Consider the following 20,600-nt stretch of genomic DNA (forward strand, 5'->3'; position numbering starts at 1 on the left):
TTAAAAAAAATTTGTGTAATACCGGAACCGTAATTCGAACCGTCGGTTCATCGGAACCGTGCCTGAACCGGAACCAGAGGTTCAAGGGTCGGTTCCGGTTCAAAATTTTAAACATCTAGAACGAGCGGTTCAATGAACCAGAACCAGCGGTTCATTGGACCAGCACAGTGTCTACTAGACATGGCCGGTTTTTGATAACATTTGAGTATTCAGTATTGTGTATAAGAATATATTCATCTTTATACTAAACTTCGCAGATAGAGAGTCATGTATTACAATTCACCATATAAAAGTTATCAATGTGTTGTTTAATAAACCTGTGGAATTTTCTAATTGACTCTCTAAAAGTACGATTGACCAATTTGCTCATATTATGGATGACGTGAATTGCATATGGAATACATGCCCAAGCTATGAATTATTTGAAAAATGGAAGCTGGACAGAGATATAATTTGATGGTATGATTTAATATCGTCGTATTATAAGCTTATTGTTCTTAGAATCGGTTTTAAAGAAGTGAATTAATATGAGTTACGCTTACTATGGGCTTCGGGGGCCTTAAACTTATTTGGCCCTAGTGCTGGTCCGGCCACGATTTTGGATCGTGACAACTTTACTCTCCCTTTTGTATTTAAAAATAAATTAAAATCACTCATTAATCATTAAACATTCACGAGCAGTAGGAACTGTCATTCTATAATCTATAAGTGAACTTAGCAATTTTAAAATCAACATAATCAATTTTCTTTTCATGCAATAAATTGAACTGAATTAAGTTTAATTATTATACTAAAATTAAGAGATTCACAGTTAAAAACTTTTAATTCTTTTTAATAAAAAGGATTTATATCGGAGCTGATGAGGTTTTGATATTAAAAATACTAAAATTAAGAAATTGATCGTCACAATCTCCCAATTCTTTTTAATAACAAAATTTTTACCCGAGCTGATGATATTTCGATTCCGAGAATATTAAATTTAAGAGATTGATAGTAAAAAAATTTTAACTCTTTTTAATAATAAGTTATTGGAGTCGATGAAATTTTGATTTTGGTAATACTAAGATTAAGAGAATGACAGTTAAAAACTTTTAATTCTTTTTAATGAAAAAGTTTTATACCTGAGCTAATAAGTTTTAATTTTAATAACAATAAAATTAAGGATTGACAATCAAAAGCTTCAAACTCTTTTTTATAACAAGATTTTTTATCGAGCTGATGAGATTTTGATTTTGAATTTGACAACACTAAAATTAAGAGATTAACAGTAAAAACTTTCAGTTCTTTTTAATAACAAGATTTTATAACATAATCGATGAGATTCTAATTTTGACAACACTAAATTAAGAGATTAACAGTTAAAAACTTTCAGTTCTTTTTAATAATGAAATTTCATTATTGTAGTGATTCACAGTCAAAACTTTCAATTCTTTTTTATATCAAAATTTTTTAGCAGAGCTAATGAGATTTTAATTATGACAACACTAATGAGATTTTTTTTTTGCAATAAGTTTTTTCTTCATCTCTTGATTTTTCAGTAGATAGACTGGCCAAGATGGTCGGGAGTTATCCTGTAGATATGCACAGTCTAAAACTTCCTCTATTAATTTTGGTTAGTGGTGGTTGATGCATGACATTGGTGGATTTTATATCATAAGATTTATAGTTTTTTCTTGAGCTTTGTTCTCCCTTTTGTATCTAAAAAGAAATTAAAGTCACTCGTTAAAAGAACTATCATTTTATAATCTACAAATAAACTAAGCGATTTGAAAATCAGCATAAACTCTTTTTTACTTTTCATGTAATAAATTGAATTGATTAGGTTTAATCATTATGCTAAAATTAAGAGATTGACCGTCTTCTTTTCAATAAAAAGATTTTATATCAGAGGCAATGAGATTTTGATATTAAAAACACTAAAATTAAGAAATTGATCGTCACAAAGTTTTAATTCTTTTTAATAACAAGACTTTTTACCGGAGCCGAAGAGATTTCGATTTTGACAATACTAAAATTATGAGATTGATAGTCAAAAACTTTCAATTTTTTTTTTTTAATTATAAGATTTATACTAGAGCCGATGAGATTTTTGATTCTATCAATACTAAAATTAAGAGATTGATAGTTAAAAACTTCAGATTCTTTTTAATGACAACATTGTATACCGTAGCTAATGAGTTTTAATTCTGACAAAATTAATATATTGATTCTTTTTAATAATAAGATTTTATACTGAGCCGATGAGATTTTAATTTTGACAACACTAAAATTAAGATTGACAGTCAAAAACTTTCGGTTCTTTTTAATAATAATATTTTATTATTTTAGTGATTGACCGTCAAATTTTCAATTCTTTTTAATAACAAAATTTTTTACCCGAGCTAATGAGATTTTAATTATAACAACACTAAAATTAAGAGATTGACAGACAAAAACTTCCGATTCTATTTAATAATACGATTTTATACGAGAGCTAATCAGATTTTAAATCTGACAACCGTTTACAAATAATCTCGCCTTTATTACTAGATTTTTTCCTTTAATGATAAAGTGGTTTGCATATGTCATTTTTTAGATGTTATACTAAATTTAACTTTTCATTTGCAATGTTAGAGATGACTAGATTTGTAGAATGAAAAAAAAAAAAAAAATGAGGAAAAGATTTTTGTTGGTTTCTTACTAATATGGGGAGTGGAGGTCTCGAGTTTGAGTTCTCGTGATTACAAAAGTTTTCACCAATTTGATGAGCCAAGACGAGGGTTACTTCCTGTCGTGTATCCTGCAGTGTTATTTCAATCTATTGAACCTCCTAATAAATTAAAAAAATAAATGAGAAAAATTTTTTAATCATAGTATGATAGTAAAAAATTAGATCTTAATTAATTAATAAAGGGTATGTTCAATAATATTAGCTGTTTTAATAGCTATTAACTATTAGATATTGACTCTTAACTGTTTAAATATCGGTTTAAAGTGAAAGTGTTCGATAAAAATAGCTATTTAGTTAGCTATTAGATTTAAAATGACAAAAAAGTAGAGGTAACAATTTTATATTATAAGTTCAAAAATTATTCATTAATTATTGTGAAACTCTAAACCTTAAGTGGTGTAATGTTTCATTAAATGCTTTTTTAATCTGTAAAAGTTACTTTCTTCGTCCCAAAATATTTTTTCTGTTGATTTTTGCATAAAATTTAAATAAAAAACATACAATTATATTGTCACATCATATAAAATATTTATACTTTCCAAAATTGTCTTCCTTTTAAACAAAAAAAAATATATATATTCTTAGAATTTAAAATCATTTATAACCAGAGATATAAAGGAAAAATAAATATTTCTTAAGTCAAGTGGATAAACATTTTGGGACATCCAAAAAATAAAAATATGGACAAACATTTTGGGACGAAAATAGTATTATATAGATTATCTTGCCGAACACTTTAACTAATAAAAATAGTGTTTTAACCTAGGGTTGTTCAACAAAAGTAGTTGTTTTAGTAAATGTTAGGTGTTTAACTTGAATTCATAAAACGTTAAAGGGGATAACGTTTCAAAATTTATTCCCTCAGACTCTAAAAATTAATATAAACATTATGCTACCGAAAACTATAAATAATAAAACCTATGTATACTAAGTCAAAATACTAAAATTTATATAAAAAATTGTCGTTAAGCGAGAACCCGTTAAAATGCTAAAAGCGAACTATCCCTTGAGATTTTTTTTTGCCAACAAGGTTAAAAACCTATAATTTTTGGTTGCCAACGAGCAAAAATTAGATTTCCATTTAGGGTTCCTACAAGCAAAAAGTCAAACAACCAGGCGATCACAGCCCCTAATCAGAATTAAAAAGTAACGGAATAAATCTGAAGGCAAAAAACAATCAATGGCTGATGACTAGTGTTATATGCATGCATGTACAAATGTTGTGTATGTGCATGTATTATATAATTTTTCCAATAAGTATATATAAGCAATGAAGAGGTGGTAAGCAACTCGTTTTTTTTTTTTTTTATGAGATCGCAAAAAAACCCAAAAAAAACACACTTTGTCAGAGTTTCCATTTTAACCTTTCACTGCAAAAGAAAAAAATAAATCATAATTCACAAATCCAAATTCATACCATAAAAATAAAAATATTTGAAAAATAAATAAAAAATCAAAATCTGCTCCTTCCATTTCCAGTCTCTCCCTATATATTCCTCACACCAGACTCCACAAAACCTTCTCTTCTTTTCTCTTTATACATTTCTGAAAAGAAAAAAGAAAAAAAAAAAACCTCCTTTTCTCTTACTAGAATATATGTATAAATTTCAATTTGTTTGGTAACTGAATTTGCATTAGCTGATCAAAAATTATAACACCAATTGAAAGGGGAGGGCATATTGTAGAGGAGGATGAGCATGCCCTCTGTTTTAATTCTTATTGTGCCTCCTCTCAGATCTTAATTCTTTGTTTTTTTGACGAGATTTGGCATCTGGGTTTTTCTTAAATCGGTGCGTTTAGTTGGATTTTGGATTTGGATCTCAGCAAAATATGTAAAATTTTTAACTTTTATCAAATCCATGATTGAATTGTGTTTCTGGGTGATTTATTGTTCATTTCTTTTGGTTTCAGGTTTGGTTCATTGCAAGTTGGTCGGTTGATTGATCGTTCAAGGATCTGTTAGTTTTTGTTTTTCATCCAACAAAATATACCGAGTTATTTATTTATTAGAATTGTTCAAATAAGGTATCCTTTAATTGTTCAATTGATTATCTATGAGCATTATTACGAGAGCTATAGCTTAGATTCATTATCTGCATTTTTTCTTCTACATTTAAAATGTTATAAAATTGTGTATTAACTACTATATTTGATTTTGTTTGGATCTAGTGTAATCAACACAAATTATCAGAATCGAAGGAATTGAAAGCGGGTGGTGATCTTTAAGCAGGAGGTAGTTTATATTTTTATATATTGGATTATTATTAGTATGCATTGTATTGATTTGAGGTATATATCTTTGGCCTTGATGCTTAGATATTAAAAAGAAAATGCAATCTGATAATGGCAAGCTATTCATTGGTGGAATTTCGTGGGACACCAATGAAGAGAGACTTAAGGAGTATTTTGGTTCATTTGGGGAGGTGGTGGAAGCTGTGATAATGAAAGATCGAACCACGGGACGTGCCCGTGGATTTGGTTTTGTTGTTTTTGCTGACCCAGCTGTTGCAGAGAGAGTCATTAAAGAAAAGCACAACATTGATGGTAGGATGGTAAGTTTTATTAATCTTAAAGCAACTTCTTTGTTTTTTATAATGTACTATAACTATAGGCGATTGTAATGAACAAGATTGAGAATATCATTTCTATATAGTTATCACGAGTTCAATGTTCTAATTGCAGAAACTCATTTAATTCTGGTTATCTATTGAACTAGATTTCAAATTTGCCACGAGTAAAGTCATGCCCTTTCACTTATCTGTTTGATTTTCTTTAATTTGGTAATGATTTATAAATGTACAAAGTAAAATGTTGATGAACTTCAGTTTATTTTCAAGTGTTGTTAGATCTCTTGCTATCTGAAATTTGGTTTTTTACAACTAGTGAGTTGTCCGTCCTCAGGTTGAGGCAAAAAAGGCTGTTCCCAGGGATGATCAGAACATTCTGAATAGAAACAGTGGCAATAGCATTCATGGTTCTCCTGGCCCAGGACGCACGAGGAAGATATTTGTTGGAGGTTTGGCATCCACGGTTACCGAAACTGATTTTAGAAAGTATTTTGAACAGTATGGGACAATAACAGATGTTGTGGTGATGTATGATCACAACACCCAGAGACCAAGGGGATTTGGATTCATTACATATGATTCAGAAGAGGCAGTGGACAAAGTTTTGATGAAGACTTTTCATGAATTGAATGGAAAAATGGTTGAAGTTAAGCGAGCAGTTCCCAAAGAGTTATCTCCTGGTCCTAGTCGCAGCCCACTTGGTGGATATAACTATGGTTTGAGTAGGGTTAATAGTTTCCTTAATGGCTACACTCAGGGGTATACTCCAAGTACAGTTGGTGGCTATGGACTTAGGATGGATGGTAGATTCAGTCCAGTTTCCGGTGGCCGAAGTGGGTTTCCTACATTTGGCACTGGTTATGGAATGGGTATGAATTTTGAGCCTGCATTGAGCCCTAATTATGGAGGGAATGCAAATTTTAGCAACAATCTCAATTATGGACGAGGAATGAGCCCTTACTATATTGGTAATACAAATAGGTTTGCTAGTCCTATAGGATATGATGGAGGTAATGGAGGAAATAGCTCTTTTTTCAGCTCAGTGACTAGGAACCTGTGGGGAAATGGGGGGCTCAACTATAACTCTAACTCTGCAAGTTCCAATGCATACATGGGATCTGGGACTGTAGGCATCGCTGGGAACAATTTTGGGAACAATGGAGTTAACTGGAGTTCTTCAACCCTCTCAGCACAAGGTGGAGGGAACAATGCTTCTAACAACCTGAATTTTGGGTACGGGGGTGGCGAAAACAGTTTTGTTTTGGGGACTGGTGGATATGGAAGAAACAATGGGAACAATTTGGCTACAAGTTCATCATATGCTGCATCAAATGGTAGTTTTGATGGAGCCTTTGCGGATATTTACAGTGGAGGGTCGGATTATGGGGATCCCACTTGGCGATCATCAAACACTGAGCGAGATGGATCTGGATCTTTTGGTTACAGTCTTGGCAATCCCACCTCTGATATTCCAGTAAAAAATTCTCCTGGTTATGTTGGTGGTTATAGTGTTAATAAGAGACAGTCAAATAGAGGTACATGATTCTTTTCTGTATCTTCCTTTAAATGCTTCCTCTGTTTTCTGAAATATCTTACTGGAATTGATTGGGAAATTCTTGCTAAATCATTATGGATGCTTATCATGGTCGTTTGAAATTTGAATCATCAATACCATTATTAAGATAAGCAATTAATCTCTTTTCTCTCATGTCATTTTAATGGAGTATGTGTATGTGTATATAAATAACAAATGTTTACTTAAGACTTTCATGTTTTGGATAGATATCGCAACAATTTGAAATTGGGAGCTGTTATCACATGCCTGATTTTGATTGCATTAGTCTGGCTTTATTTTGCTGGACATGGAGATCTCTTTGCAACATCTAGTTATATAATTTATTTGTGCACAGCCACAGAGAATGTTGCTTCAATCCAGAAATTTGAGTGTGGTATTATTTGCCAATACTAGAGGTGCAAAAATTTTAACAGAAAGTTGACTGGGCTCAAATGAATAGTTCATAATGCTAGTGAAAAACATTATTTCAAACACCTTACAGGCATTGGATTACCAGCTGCTACCAACTGCACTCTTTACTTCTGTTTACGAATGTTCTAACGGATTCTGGAACTATCCTTTGGTTCTTAGGTGCAAAGCTGGGAGCATAAACCTCTCTTATATAATATAATGATGCTGATAATTCAATATTTCTTTTCTTCCATATAGTAAATGATATTTATGGTTTAAGAAGTTGTATTAGCTTCTGGACCATGTCATAGGTAATAGTAGTCAAAAGAGGAATTCTTTTCTGCACATTTAGATGAATTGATTGGTAATGGAAGTGGAACTCTAAAAACTTAAAATTTCTTCTCTTGGCTGGTAATTTTCCATCCTTTTAACTTATTCTTATCTTATGATTAACATTCAATTAAATCATGGACAGATAGACTGACCTCTGTTCTCAGTATAATACATGTTCCTTTCTGTCTTCTATATTGGCTTGTGATAAAGAAATCAAATTATATTGTTAATTCTATGTTGGTGTTTTTTTAACTTGTTGAACTATATTAAATGCTGTAAACTTCAGTTCATAGATTGTTCTGTGTTTGTCAGTTCACTTCACTACATGTTTTCTCTTTCACGTGGGGTTTTAAGATCAAAAATAAATTTCTCATTGTTAGTGCTATATTTATTCATACTAATTGCATGCTTGCTATTGTTGAGACTTAGATGCAAAATATTTAGTCTTATTTCTGCATGTCAAGAACTGTTTTCTTGACTGATGAAGATTGGATATACATAATAACTCTTTTCTTTTGCCTCTTCAATTCTTTTCCACCTAAGGTTGATTGAGGATGATGTTAAGGACCAGAAAATCCAAACCTTATGTCTAATTATTTATTATGGCCAATGCTTTTCATAGTTGATTCTGGTCATGTCTAGGTTCTCTCAAGTTGCTGATGTGGCATATATTTTAATCCAAAAATAGCAGGTATTTGCTGATGTGACATTTTAATGCTTAAAAATGCCATTGAAATCATGTCTAGTTATTATTGTTCAACTCCATAATGCAAACTGGCAGGCTGCTGCTGCTTATTTTTTGATTGATATATATGTCATTACGATTCCACAGAAAAGGACACACCTTTTTTTTTCTTTTTTTTTTAAAGTAAAGAAAAATGCAATTCTAGCAATAGAGGGAATTGATATATGCTTACATCAACTAAGGTGGCTATAATTGATGCAAATATTCAGAAGTGTGTAAAATTGACATAAAAAAGGCATAGGCCATAATGTCAAAATATGTGTATAAAAAATTGACATGAAAAAGAAAAGCTTTGACCATACTTGAATGGTTGAACTAAGGTTTTGATTTTTGGTAATTAGACTGAATTCTGTTTTTCTGGTTACCATTTTCTAAAAATATAGCATTTATCATCAATTGCATTCTTTGCTTTTCCCTTCATCTTATTATAATAGTTCTCTTTTCTGTTTCATCCAATAATTTAACATATTATACTTTTTCCTTCTTCATGTAATTTCCTCTGCTGTTGCATTAATTACTCGTGTGCAGAATTTTCAACTTTAAAATATTATGCAATATTAGTATGAAAAAAAAAAGAAATGCTTTTATTGTTACTTTTATCTATGAGACTATTTTCACTGGAGAGAGGGAGAGAGAGAGAGTGATTCACTTGGCATGTCTTGGTATGTTGTTAGACCATTAGTTTTGCATTATAATTTTAAGTAGGAATATGTAACAAATCTCCAACTTCCCTGGTGGGACATTTTTCTGACTTTGTCTTGGAAGTTATTTTAGGAACAATAAAATATGCTGAGTTTTCAGCTATGTTGCATGGAAACAGAAGCATGGAAACGCGGAAATGGGAAAACAGTATTTTTAAAACTTTAGGAAATGAAAACATGGGGGAAATGCGTAAATATGAAAAATATAGGGTTGTATTTATAAATATAAAAAATAAATTATATAAACCATCGAATATATTCATCAACAAGTCAAGTCTAATCAACATTTAATCATATCCAAAAAGATTAGAAGTTCCATACTCATAAAAAATACGTTTGTTACTTTGTGTCTATTTATGTATTTATTTTATTGAGGGGAATGAGTTTTTGAGAGCTTTCAGTTTATGGAAACGTATTTATGAGAGGGGAAAAGTGTTCCCAAATTACTCAATTTACGGAAATGGCCCCGAAAGGTTTCCGAGGAGTTTCCAAGCGTTTCCGAAACGCGGAAACGGCAGCCAAGGAAAGCTTCCATGCAACACAGGTTTTCAGTTTAGCATTCTAGAAAGTTTGATCCTAAAGATAACGAATAGAGGAGAAGATAAAGATAGCAAATAGAGGTAAAGATCTATAAAACTAAGTTGAGTGAGTAATGCCCTTTGGTGTAGGTTGTTGTATTACATTCATATCTTAACTGTTGCAGGTTTTATTTTTTTAGCTATACTGTCGCTTGTATGCCGAAGCTTACATTAGGTTGACTTACCTTATTGAACAAAAGGCTGTGTTTCTTGAATATTACAGACTTGCTGAGGTCTGCTAGTGTTATGGAAAGATATTTTTGTTCTGTTTGGACCTTACAATAAGTTGCTTAAGTTAAGATAGTATATGGATTTGACTTTATCTATGATAAGCTGTTCAGAGTATACACAAAATATGTACCAAACCTTGGATCTGTACTTGAATTTTTTCATGAGGCATTTTCTCCTGCTATTTGATTGTTCATTCAACTCCACTGGTCCATGGAGTGAAATTTATTCTTGAATTTGGTGCTTTTGTATCCATTCCCAATCAAGGCAGGTACTTTGTCATGGCTGTGGTCCTGAGCAAAGAACAAATTGCTTTGTGAAAGAAATAAGCTTTTGAATTACAATGTCCCTGTATTCATTCATTAATGGGCTCATGCAAATCCTCATTTAAATGGTAATGGTGTCATGTATAGTATGGACTTAATTTCTTATGTATAACTTGGATGCTGAAGGATGGATGCCTCTAATGTGCAAACAATGAAGCATGGACTAAAAAGTTAGATTGTTTTGCCACCTTTTGTGGGTTTGTCATTATTTTGCTGGAGGCTTTCTCATAACTGTGTTTCTGAGAGAGCTCGGGAATTGAAAACATGAAGTCAGTAGAGGTTTAAATGTTTGCTTGGACATAAAATATTAATGGAGAGTACAGTGAGATATAGTTGATCAGATTTTGTTGCAGACACAGTAGACACCAACAGATGCCGTTATTCATGAGCCGATGTGACCATGCTTTCAAAGCATTGGTTGTGATATAGTAAGAGGTGAGGCGGTGGTCTTACTAGCTTTTGAAATAACCAAATGCTAATAAGAATGAAAAAACGACCATGGATGGAGGTTTAATTAGGATAAAGGAGATGGTAATTTAAACCATAGTCCCTGGATTGTAGTCTAACCAATGTTATGTTTGCAATAGCAAAGTAACAGCAGTCAGTGGTTTACAGTTAACTGTTGAAACTAACACTCATTTTTTTCTTCTGAAGTGGCATTTTTGCTTAAGCATAGGGTTATATGTTGGCATGATTGTTGCATCTTTTAAAGAGTTGAACATGATGCTCAATTTATCCTTAATATTAATACAGGGTGACTGCTTGTATTGTTGGAATGTAAAATAAGCAAATTCTTTGTGACTTGCATTTTGCCAATATCTTTGCTGATGTGAATTGTTTTTCTTGCAATATTTCTGCTGATGTGCGATCTAATATCCTCTCTTGGAATTTGGATTGAAGTTATTCATGAGAATGATAAATTTTTTTTTCTCCATCATGGCATTTTATTTTTAAGTGTAGTTGTTTTTTCTTTTCATGGTGCATATGTTTTAACTCATCCATGATCTTAATTTGCTTCAGGAATTGCTGCTTAGGAGGATCGTTTTGGTTATCATGATATTGTAGGTGAAGATAATCTGGTGAAAAGCAGGTGAACTGTGAATGATGCACATCCCCCACAATACGTTTCAGTTAAAAGAAAAATTGGTTATCTAGAGCTAACTGCAATGCCTGTTTTGAACAGTTAAATTTAGGGATAGAAGTTATAAGGGATTTTATTTTAAGGTTTGAGTTCTGAGTTACAATTTTAGGTTTTTCAGTTTTTGGTATTTGAGTGAGATGTAAAATCAGCTTGCGGGATATAGTCAGAAATGTATCATGCATCTCTGGTGAGGCAGCGATACAAAAAAAAAAAAAAAAAAAAAATGTTGTAGACCATTTTTTTCCCTCTCTAGGTTTCCATATCCTGTGATATCTGGCGAAGTTTGTGGAATTCTTGCCAGGTATGTTTTGTTTTTCCCCTTCATCCCATTTATTTGGGTTTGTTTTTCAGCAGATTGTACCTGAGCTTCTTGTTGATTTTACTAGTGTGAAACGTTGAAGGGATACCCATCTAGGGTCTCCATGAATAAGTTACCACATACTATGATTCTTTTCCATTAGAATATATTATGCAACAATTGAGAACTTCATTTGTTGAATGAACTATTTGAAACTTGTATATGCAAACAATCTTCAGATTTCTTGTTCACACGACTTGCAATCTACGACATGTTTGGGATTAGGGTTTTCTAAAATTGTTGCATTTGTTCAAATCTACTGAATAATATAGTTGGTACTTGGAAATGTGAAATCCATTGAATTGAAAGATTCCACTGTCTGCTGTACATAATATAGTTGGTAGTTGGTGCCACATTCTAATCTCTTGTTGGAATCTCTCAATTTTAAAAGATTTCTTGTAAATGTACTGAAATTCTTAAGTTCTCTTCAGTTGGCTATTGCAAACTAGGGATTCTATGAAATCTATTCATTTTCTTTTCTTTATTTATTTAGGTCCTGATTGGCATGAATAAATTTTATATAATTTGTTTGGAATTTTTATGTTTTTATATGATTGATATAAAAAAATGACATGTCCCCTTCACACCACTTTGTTCAAGTTCAGTAAATAATGGTTATATGCTCTTTCTAATATTTAATAATATCTAAAATTATATTTAAAAAAATAAAATTAAATGTTGCTTATTAGCCTTTAACGATGTCTATAGAGTCTACTAATCTCCGATATAAATTTTTTAATCAAATTGGTAAAAATTAATTATTATTATAATACTCAAAATTGATCTCATTTACTCGAGTTTAAGCTCAAATTAAATAAAAATTGATGTTTATTGTTTTTCTGAAACTTGCAAATAATATATCACTAGCCCGAATCATTTACATCCAAACGCATTAACTGAATGTCGTATCAATATAATGGCTTATTGAATTTTAGTCTCCATGGTCGCTTCAAGAGAGGCATATCCCTAATTTTAGTGGCAAATGCAAGAAAGTTGCCTCCCAAGCAGAATTCAATTTAGAATCTCTATTTATATGATAGAGGGACGTTAAAGGCAGACCATTTTGCCTGCTCCACTCATTTTCTTCAATTTCTCTTTATAAATGGGTGTGATTTTTTACTGACCCAAAAGTTGAAAAGAGGAAAAATAGATAATAGAAAGTGGTCCTTCTGACCCTTTTGAAGGTCAATTGCAAGTTGCAATCAATAAATTTTAGGCTTTTTACAGGCTGTGTCCATACCTACACAGGCAAATGCGTGATTGATGGGGAAGAAAATACCACTAAATAGCCAAACTCCATTTCAATAGCTGCTGGAGGTTATGAGCTATAAATAATAAATGCCATCGGACACAGAGCTTCTTGTTAGGGCACATTTTGGAGTTTAGTTGTTAGTTCTTTTAACTATGTTGAAGCAGAAATAAGAGAGAAGGTTTAAGTTTATTGGAATCAGATACTGTTATAAGTTCAAACCGAGCAACCCGATTAGTTATTTTTATTATTTATTTTTATATAATAAATTAAAATAGTAATGCATGCTCGATTTGAATTTTGAATAATTCTAATTAGAATTCAGAAGAAAAAAAATGTATAGTTAAATAAGAGAGACGTCGAGATATTTTTTTATAATTTAAAATTGAAGGACTTCATAATTTAGTTTTTTTTATTTTATTAAATTTATTTTCTCATTTTAATTAAATATGAACTATTGCATGGAAAGTAAGAAATTCATAAAAAAAAAGAAAAATTAATATTAAATGACTCAAATTTTGATGAAATATAAAGCAAAAATCTTTTGGAAATGTTCGGTTCTCGACTGCAGGGGATAATGTCTGGTTTCTGGAGGCCAAGAACAGGTATCAGGAATTATTGTTACAAAGGGAAATTTTTTGGAAACAACGTGCCAAAGAGTTCTGGTTGCGAGAAGGTGATGCTGATACCCGTTTCTTCCATCGACAAGCTACAGTCCGACAGCAACAGAATCAGATTTCTTCTCTGCGAGACGAATCTGGAACCTAGTGTCACTCGAACTTCGGGTTAGAGGATCTTATGGTACGTTATTTTATTAATGTGTTTGCTTCCCAGAATTGCACCTCTACGTTGGTTTCGATTTTAATCAGCCTGTAATTACTACGGAACAAAATGAGTTCTTGTTAGCTCCTTATTCAATTGAAGATGTTCGAGCAGCAGTGTTTGACATGAAGGCCGACAAAGCCCCGGGACTTGATGGGTTCAATCCTGATTTCTACCAAGGCTACTGAGATGTCATAAGTACTGATATTGCTCAGAGTTGTATTGAGATAATTTACAGCGGGTCTATTCCTGATCTTCTAAATGTGACTGAATTGGTTTTAATTCCTAAGAAATCATGCCCAGAATCTATGACAGATTTGAGACCAACTGCCCTTTGCAATGTTCTGTTAAAAATCATTACAAAGATGCTTGCAAATCGTCTTCGCAATATTCTTCGCAGGAATATTCAGGATAATTGTATTGTTGGCTTTGAAGCTTCACATGCATTTCACAGGAAGACTAGGGGTTTTGATTTTTCTGCAACTGTCAAAATGGACATCAGCAAAGCATATGACAAAATGAAGTGGTCCTTTCTTCACCAGATGCTAGCTAAATTGGGTTTTAATGATATATGGATTAATCTTATCATGTCTAGTCTAACTTCGGTCAAGTACTGGATTTTGCAGAATAGTAAAGAGCTTGGGCCCATTATCCCCACTCGGGGTTTGCGACAGGGAGAACCTTTATCCCAGTACTTGTTCATCATCTGTGTTGAATGCTTATCAAACATGATTCGGATGTCTATTCAGAATGGTGATCTGAGTGGTTTTTGGGTATGCGGGGTGGACCACTAATTTCTCATCTATTTTTTGCTGATGAAAGTTTGGTGTTTTTAAAGGCTTCGGTTCAGGAATCACAATCTCTCAAACATATTTTAGCTACGTATGAGGCAGAATCAGGGCAACAGATAAATTTAAACAAGTCTTCCATTACTTTTAGTGCTAATACCCCTCGGCACTCCAAAAATCAAATATGCTCCTTACTATAGGTTACGGAGAAGGATACATTAGGTACTTACTTGGGTTTACCGTCATATATAGGGCGGAATAAGAAGGAGGTTTTTCATTACATTAAGGACCGGATGTGGAAGTGTTTAAACTCGTGGGAGTTCAAGTCTCTTTCCCGTACGGGAAGAGAAATCCTGTTAAAAATGGTTCTTCAGGCTTTATCTAACTATCTTATGAGTTTTTTCTTGTTACCCAAGACTTTGTGTACAGAATTGGAACGTATCATGACTCGATTCTGGTGGGAAAGTGGGCGAAATTATTCTCAGGGCATTTATTGGCTTGCTGGAACAAAATGGCTATTCTAAAGTTGTTCGGAGGGCTTGGATTTCGAAAACTTCACGAATTTAATATAGCTCTTCTGGGTAAACAGGGCTGGAAACTCATGGCAAGCCTGGATTCATTTGCAGCATGTGTTTTGAAAGCAAAGTACTTTCCGAATCGTAGTTTTCTAGAAGCTGATCTCGGCGCAAATCCGAGCTATGTTTGGTGAAGCATTTGGGAGTCTAAGAGTTTGATTCAAAGGGGATTATATTTGCGTGTTGGTAATGGTTCCAATATATTTATTTAGGATTCTCCTTGGCTGTCTGATGAAGAGTGTTCTTTCATCTAAACTCCTAGACCACAAGACAGTACTGCTTTCCTGGTTTCGGATCTTATTGTGCAAAGAAGATGAGATGTCGAGTGGATTAGGAGATTATTCAATGAAAGAGATGTTGCATGTATTCTCTTTATTCCTTTGAGTAATTAGATGGGAGATGAAGGGGTTTGTTGGAAATTTGACACGAAAGGCACATACACAGTCAAGAGTGCTTACAGGTTACTTCTGAATAATCCTATTGAGTCACAATTTATGTCTGCTATAAGTTGGGCTCGGCTGTGGAAGATGAAGATTCCACCCAAAGCTGTTAATTTCATTTGACGTGCCGTTTGTGATGTTCTACCTTGTAGGAGGAATTTATGTTCTAGGAAGGTGGAAATTCAAGATATTTGCCCTCTATGTCTTGGACACTCTGAAACTAATCTTTATATTCTTGTCAACTGCCCTTTTCCAAGACAGGTTTGGACTCTTTCCTATCTTGGGTTTAGGTGGTCTTCAGCTATGTCTTTTGGGGAGTGGTTTCAGCAAGCCTCGTCGTCCTTGACTTTGGAGAACTTGGGTTATGTTTCTATGGTTTGTTGGGCATTATGGGTCAACAGGAATGATATGGTATGGCGTCAAAGAAGCAGGAATCCAGGAGCGGTACTTTTGCTAGCTACGGGTGTTTGGCATGCATGGAAGGAAGCTAAGCTTTATGGTTCGGCAATTCCTTCTACAGTAACCTATGAGCTTACATGGAGTCCACCACCGTTTAATTGGTTAAAAGTGAACACAAATGTTTCAACTGAAGTGGCTACTGGTTATGTGGCTATTGGAACAGTACTTAGGAATTAAGCCTCTGAGTTTATTGCTATCGAAGCATGGAGATTTTCGGGCTTTTTCAGTGCTAAGGTGGCAGAGGCCATAGCCGTGAGAGAAGCTTTGAGCTGGATCAAGGAACAAGGCTGAAATTATATTTTGTTGGAATGTGATTCTTTGTTAGTTGCCAATGCCATCAACAATGATACTATGGATGATTCGTTTGCTTTTGGTTTGATAATTCAGGACTGCAAATCTCTTCTGTCTGAGATATTAGTTGCAAAATGTAATTTTATTTATAGGTCTGCGAATGTGGCTGCACATACGTTAGCAGTTGGAACACATTTCGAAGCAGGCTTGGGGGTTTGGGATTCTATACCACCCCTGTTCTACTTGATTTCTTGATTTCGTAATAAGTATTCTCATTTTAACTTCAAAAAAAAAAAAAAAAAAGGCAAAAATCTTTAATTTTAAATTTTATGAATTTTTGAATTTATAATTTTATGTTTAAGGATATACATAGCAATTTCACCTCCATTGCTAATCTTTAGTAACTTGCAATGAACTAAAATCCTATGATCTTCTTTCCATACGCTGTTGTGAGAAAGTAGCTTATTGATAGTTAGAATAAGGTTATATATATATATAATGAACTTAAAGCTAAAATAAATGACTGGGAACCTCTTGCCTCTTTCTTCTCCGCCCACCCCAAATCATTGAAGGGGAAATAGACCGAAAAGAATTGACTTGCCTATGCTGTATGTATGACTTTGCTTATGAACCAAATTAAGGAAAATAGTCTACTTGACTAAGTTTAGACAAGTCAATTTCAGATAAAAATAATATTATGAGTTACATAGTACAATAACTTTTCATTTGAAATAATGCTCATCAAATTGGTAAAAACTTTTATAATCAAAAGGAATCGAATCCGAAGCTTTCAATCCTTATAAAAGTGAGAAAGATAATTCAACATCTTTGATTTGGAAAAATCTTATTGTTTGCATGTTAAATCATGAGCAAAAAGTTAAATCCTTCCACATATTTCGAGTTATACGTACAAAAGCTTTGCCAATTTGCTACCGTTGGGATCAAAGTGACAAGTAAAATGATAGGAAAGAGACTTAAACTGCTATGAAATGAGTATTGTATTTGTCTAAATCAGATTCATGTCTTCATCCATGAACTAAATTAATTACGATGGGATATCTTTGTTTAAATAAGGTCTTGGTAAAAATAAATCAATAAATGTCAAGATGGCCGAGTTGGTCTAAGGCGCCAGTTTCAGGTACTGGTCCGAAAGGGCATGGGTTCGAATCCCATTCTTGACATTTTTTTTGGGACCATGGGTTCTAATCCCAATCTTGACATTTTTATTTATTTTTAAATTTAAATAATAATAATTCTCGGAATTCAATTAAAATATGAAAATTTCTATTCCACAAAAGAATATACATATATAATATAATATAATATTCAAAATACAAATCCTCGATAATTTCAAAATACACAAAAAAACTCCAATATTCATGAATTTTTTCAACTATGAATTCCACTTCCTTTATCAGACCCAGCAATTAGTCCTTCTCTTCTCAATTTCTCTTCTTTAGATTTTCTACAAAAAATAACCCAAGAATTCACCTCCAAAGCTATACAAGCACCCATCAATGTAGAAATGCACAAACAATACACCAATTTAGCATAAGACCTACCTGCTCCCATGACTTCAAATCCTTGAAAAACATTAACAATTCCTAAAACGACACATGCATACCCTACAAAATGATGGTAAGATTTCCAGTACTTCCTATATCTATTTGTCGTTTTAGGCCTAAGTAACAATGCCAGGGTTTGCAAAGATCCCAAACAAAACACCGCAAATCCAAGCTTTCTATGCATACTATAGACAATACCTTTTGATAATTCTCCAAGCCTAAGCCCAATAGCAAAGCCCATTGTCCCTAAAAAGAACCCACTCATTTGAATTCCTGCATGCGCGTAAAACCAAGCCGGCCCAATTGATTGTATATGTCTCAAATATCTAGCAGTAACAGCCCCAGTTGGCAATAACACACCGAACGACAGTGCGTTTATGAACCCATGTGCTATTTTCAACGTTTTTCTGTTGTCGTTTTGAGCAGCAGTAAAACCAGACAATACATCAACAGTAGTAATGGAAGATAAATCATTTGAACTGGTTGGATGGATTGTTGGAGAATAACCTTGGACGTATAATCCGCGGTTCCATACAAAATGAATTTTGGTGTTGTTTGGTTGTAGTTTTAGTGTAGCATATATTTGGATAGCGGCGCCGTTATGTATCGTGGCCATTTTGCCGCCGTATAGAGCAGCAGAGGAAGAAACAAGGTGGACATCTAAAGGGCGAGAAAGAAGGGGTGATTTCTGTAATTTCACAGTTGGGTCTAAAATATAAGGTAATAAAACTAACTGGCCTGTATTGGGATCTGGAAACGCGATTAAGGCGCGCGTGCCTGCCATTTCTGGAGAGGTTGGGTTTATTCCAAATCCAACCCAACCGGAGGGGGAAATGAAAGTGCCAAAAAATACAAGGTCTAAAGTGTAATTATAGGTGTGAAATGTCCATGCCATTGAAGCTTGTTGAGTAGGGAGTTGCATGCATTTTTCAAAGGATTTAGAAGATGCGATTGTTGTGCAATGGGAAGAAATTGCATGGTGGAATTGGAGAATGAGAAGGAAGAAGAGGAAGATGAGAGACATAGTGGTAGAAGAAGAGGAAGAAGAAAAAGAGAGAATGAAGAATAGAATTGGGTTGAAAGAGGATATGATACAAGCTTTTGTTAATGTTTATAAATTTGGTAAATGACTTTTTTTTTTTTTTTTTTCCCTTTTGTTTTAGTGAGAATGTGTGATGGGTCATTATGGCTATGATCATGAATATGGCATTTGATTTCTTTTTTTTTTCTTCTGCTTAGCTTTGAAGGAAAGGTAATTTTGAGTGGTAGTTTGGCGGATATGAAAATGAAGTTTGGGATTTGTTTGTTTGGTTGGTTGTTGAGTGCAAAAACCCACTTTTATAAAAAATTCGTTGTAATTGTTATATTTTTGTAATTTTATCAAGATCAAATAATTATCTGAAAAAGAAATTTAAAGTATAAAAGTGATGTTGAGCAATAACTTTTTAGGTAGCATTTAGAGTTTTGACCTATTCGACAATAGTTTTTCACGTAGCTTTACGTTTTAATTAAGATCAAGACACTGTCTCTATTAGTTGTATTGTTTGGTAATATAAAATTTATATAGTGTTTAACATTTAGGTGAACAAAACTTTATTCATTTAATCTATGATGTTGGCTACTATAACAGCTGACACCTATTAAAACAACTAATTTTAGTGATTATATCTCTAGTCAAAACGCTACCTCTGTTAATTATAATGTTTGGTAGTGTAGTATTTAGACTAATACATATGACGTTAGTTAAATAACTAATAGGTAGTATTATAGTTAGCAATTATTAAAATAATTGCTTTTATCAAATAAAGGTTGAATTCAAAAGAATTTTTTTGTTAGATTTATTTTTATAGAAACCTAGAAAAGTTTCATTTTCAAATAACAATTTTTTTCTTTGCTGTATTTGTATTTTTGTTTTTAAATTTTATATGCAAAGAGATATGTAATTTTTTAAAAAAAAATTGTGGGGTCAATGGTCTTGTGAGAATGCTAGGGTATAAGAAAGCAAAATGTGATAAAAGCCCATGGCTCATAGTCTAGATGCCTAAGATGAGACATCCATGATAAAAAAGATCATGGGTTCTATCTCCTTCTAAACATTCTAAAGTAATAAATTGTAATATGTGCCTCTTATGTTGTAAGTTGATTTTAACAAGACATATGAATTCTCTACTTGGCTTTGAAGCCAAGCAATATTGATCTCTTTGTGATTAAGTGATTAGAAAGTTTATTTGAAGCCATTATTAGAATATAATTTTATTTTTACTAGTAAGATAATTAAGTCAAAATAAATAATCTCTCCATCGTAAATCAATTCATTTTTTCCATTTGTCCCAAATTATAGTGATATTTTCCTTTTCTTAGAAAAAATGATATATGTATTTCATTAATTAAGAACCGTGCAAGAATGACTTAGAAAAACTGAAGTAGGTATTTCATTAATTAGAAACTAGGAACCATATAAGAATGACTTACAAATCAAAGGATTATATTTTTATATAAATGGAATCAATCATCTACATAAAAAGTAATCTAATTGATAATTTAAAGTGTCTTATTGAGACGATACAGCACTGTTCAATTTCTTAGTCTTCCTATCAAATTAACTCTTAACTCAGATCTCTTAACTAAGAAAAGATTTATGTCTTATACACACTTTTACCTAACACAGACAAAAAAAAAAAAAAAAAAAAAAATTCAATCAATAAAACACAAAAACTTTTCCAAAATAGGAATGAACACATCTATGAAAGGAGTCAAA

The 20,600-nt window shown here is 32.6% G+C and overlaps 2 protein-coding genes and 1 non-coding gene across 4 annotated transcripts; 2 read left to right on the forward strand and 1 right to left on the reverse strand.

Moving 5' to 3' along the window:
- The first annotated feature begins 4,092 nt into the window (after nt 1-4,092).
- LOC105641477 (RNA-binding (RRM/RBD/RNP motifs) family protein) lies at nt 4,093-11,785 on the forward strand. 2 transcript variants are annotated; one of them, XM_089719100.1, is made up of 6 exons: nt 4,093-4,542; nt 4,622-4,735; nt 4,880-4,943; nt 5,027-5,262; nt 5,612-6,812; nt 11,175-11,785. In XM_089719100.1, exons 4-6 carry the CDS (start codon nt 5,041-5,043, stop codon nt 11,186-11,188), a joined length of 1,437 nt encoding a protein of 478 aa, XP_089575226.1. In that variant the 5' UTR covers nt 4,093-4,542; nt 4,622-4,735; nt 4,880-4,943; nt 5,027-5,040; the 3' UTR covers nt 11,189-11,785. The 2 variants fall into 2 exon arrangements, with proteins under 2 accessions (XP_089575226.1, XP_012081417.1); XM_012226027.4 differs by having other exon boundaries at nt 4,093-4,500.
- A 5,592-nt stretch (nt 11,786-17,377) lies between these two features.
- On the forward strand, nt 17,378-17,458 carry TRNAL-CAG (transfer RNA leucine (anticodon CAG)). The gene has a single exon. It is a non-coding gene; the product is annotated as a tRNA-Leu (tRNA).
- An 81-nt stretch (nt 17,459-17,539) lies between these two features.
- Nucleotides 17,540-18,981, reverse strand: LOC105641476 (Auxin-responsive family protein). Its single transcript, XM_012226025.4, has one exon. It carries the CDS (start codon nt 18,864-18,866, stop codon nt 17,667-17,669), a length of 1,200 nt encoding a protein of 399 aa, XP_012081415.1. The 5' UTR covers nt 18,867-18,981; the 3' UTR covers nt 17,540-17,666.
- Nucleotides 18,982-20,600: the final 1,619 nt, after the last annotated feature.

Source organism: Jatropha curcas, chromosome 3, assembly GCF_041381405.1.
Source record: "Jatropha curcas cultivar XTBG-Jc1 chromosome 3, XTBG_Jcur_1.0, whole genome shotgun sequence".
In the NCBI taxonomy this organism is placed as follows: domain Eukaryota; kingdom Viridiplantae; phylum Streptophyta; class Magnoliopsida; order Malpighiales; family Euphorbiaceae; genus Jatropha; species Jatropha curcas.

What these genes read in the sequence shown, in the direction of transcription:
- LOC105641477 (XM_089719100.1), top strand. Translation starts at nt 5,041, where the DNA reads ATGCAATCTGATAATGGCAAGCTATTCATTGGTGGAATTTCGTGGGAC. An exon ending in ACAACATTGATGGTAGGATG is followed by an intron (nt 5,263 to 5,611) that starts GTAAGTTTTATT and finishes GTCCGTCCTCAG; the next exon opens with GTTGAGGCAAAAAAGGCTGT.
- LOC105641476 (XM_012226025.4), bottom strand. Translation starts at nt 18,866, where the DNA reads ATGTCTCTCATCTTCCTCTTCTTCCTTCTCATTCTCCAATTCCACCAT.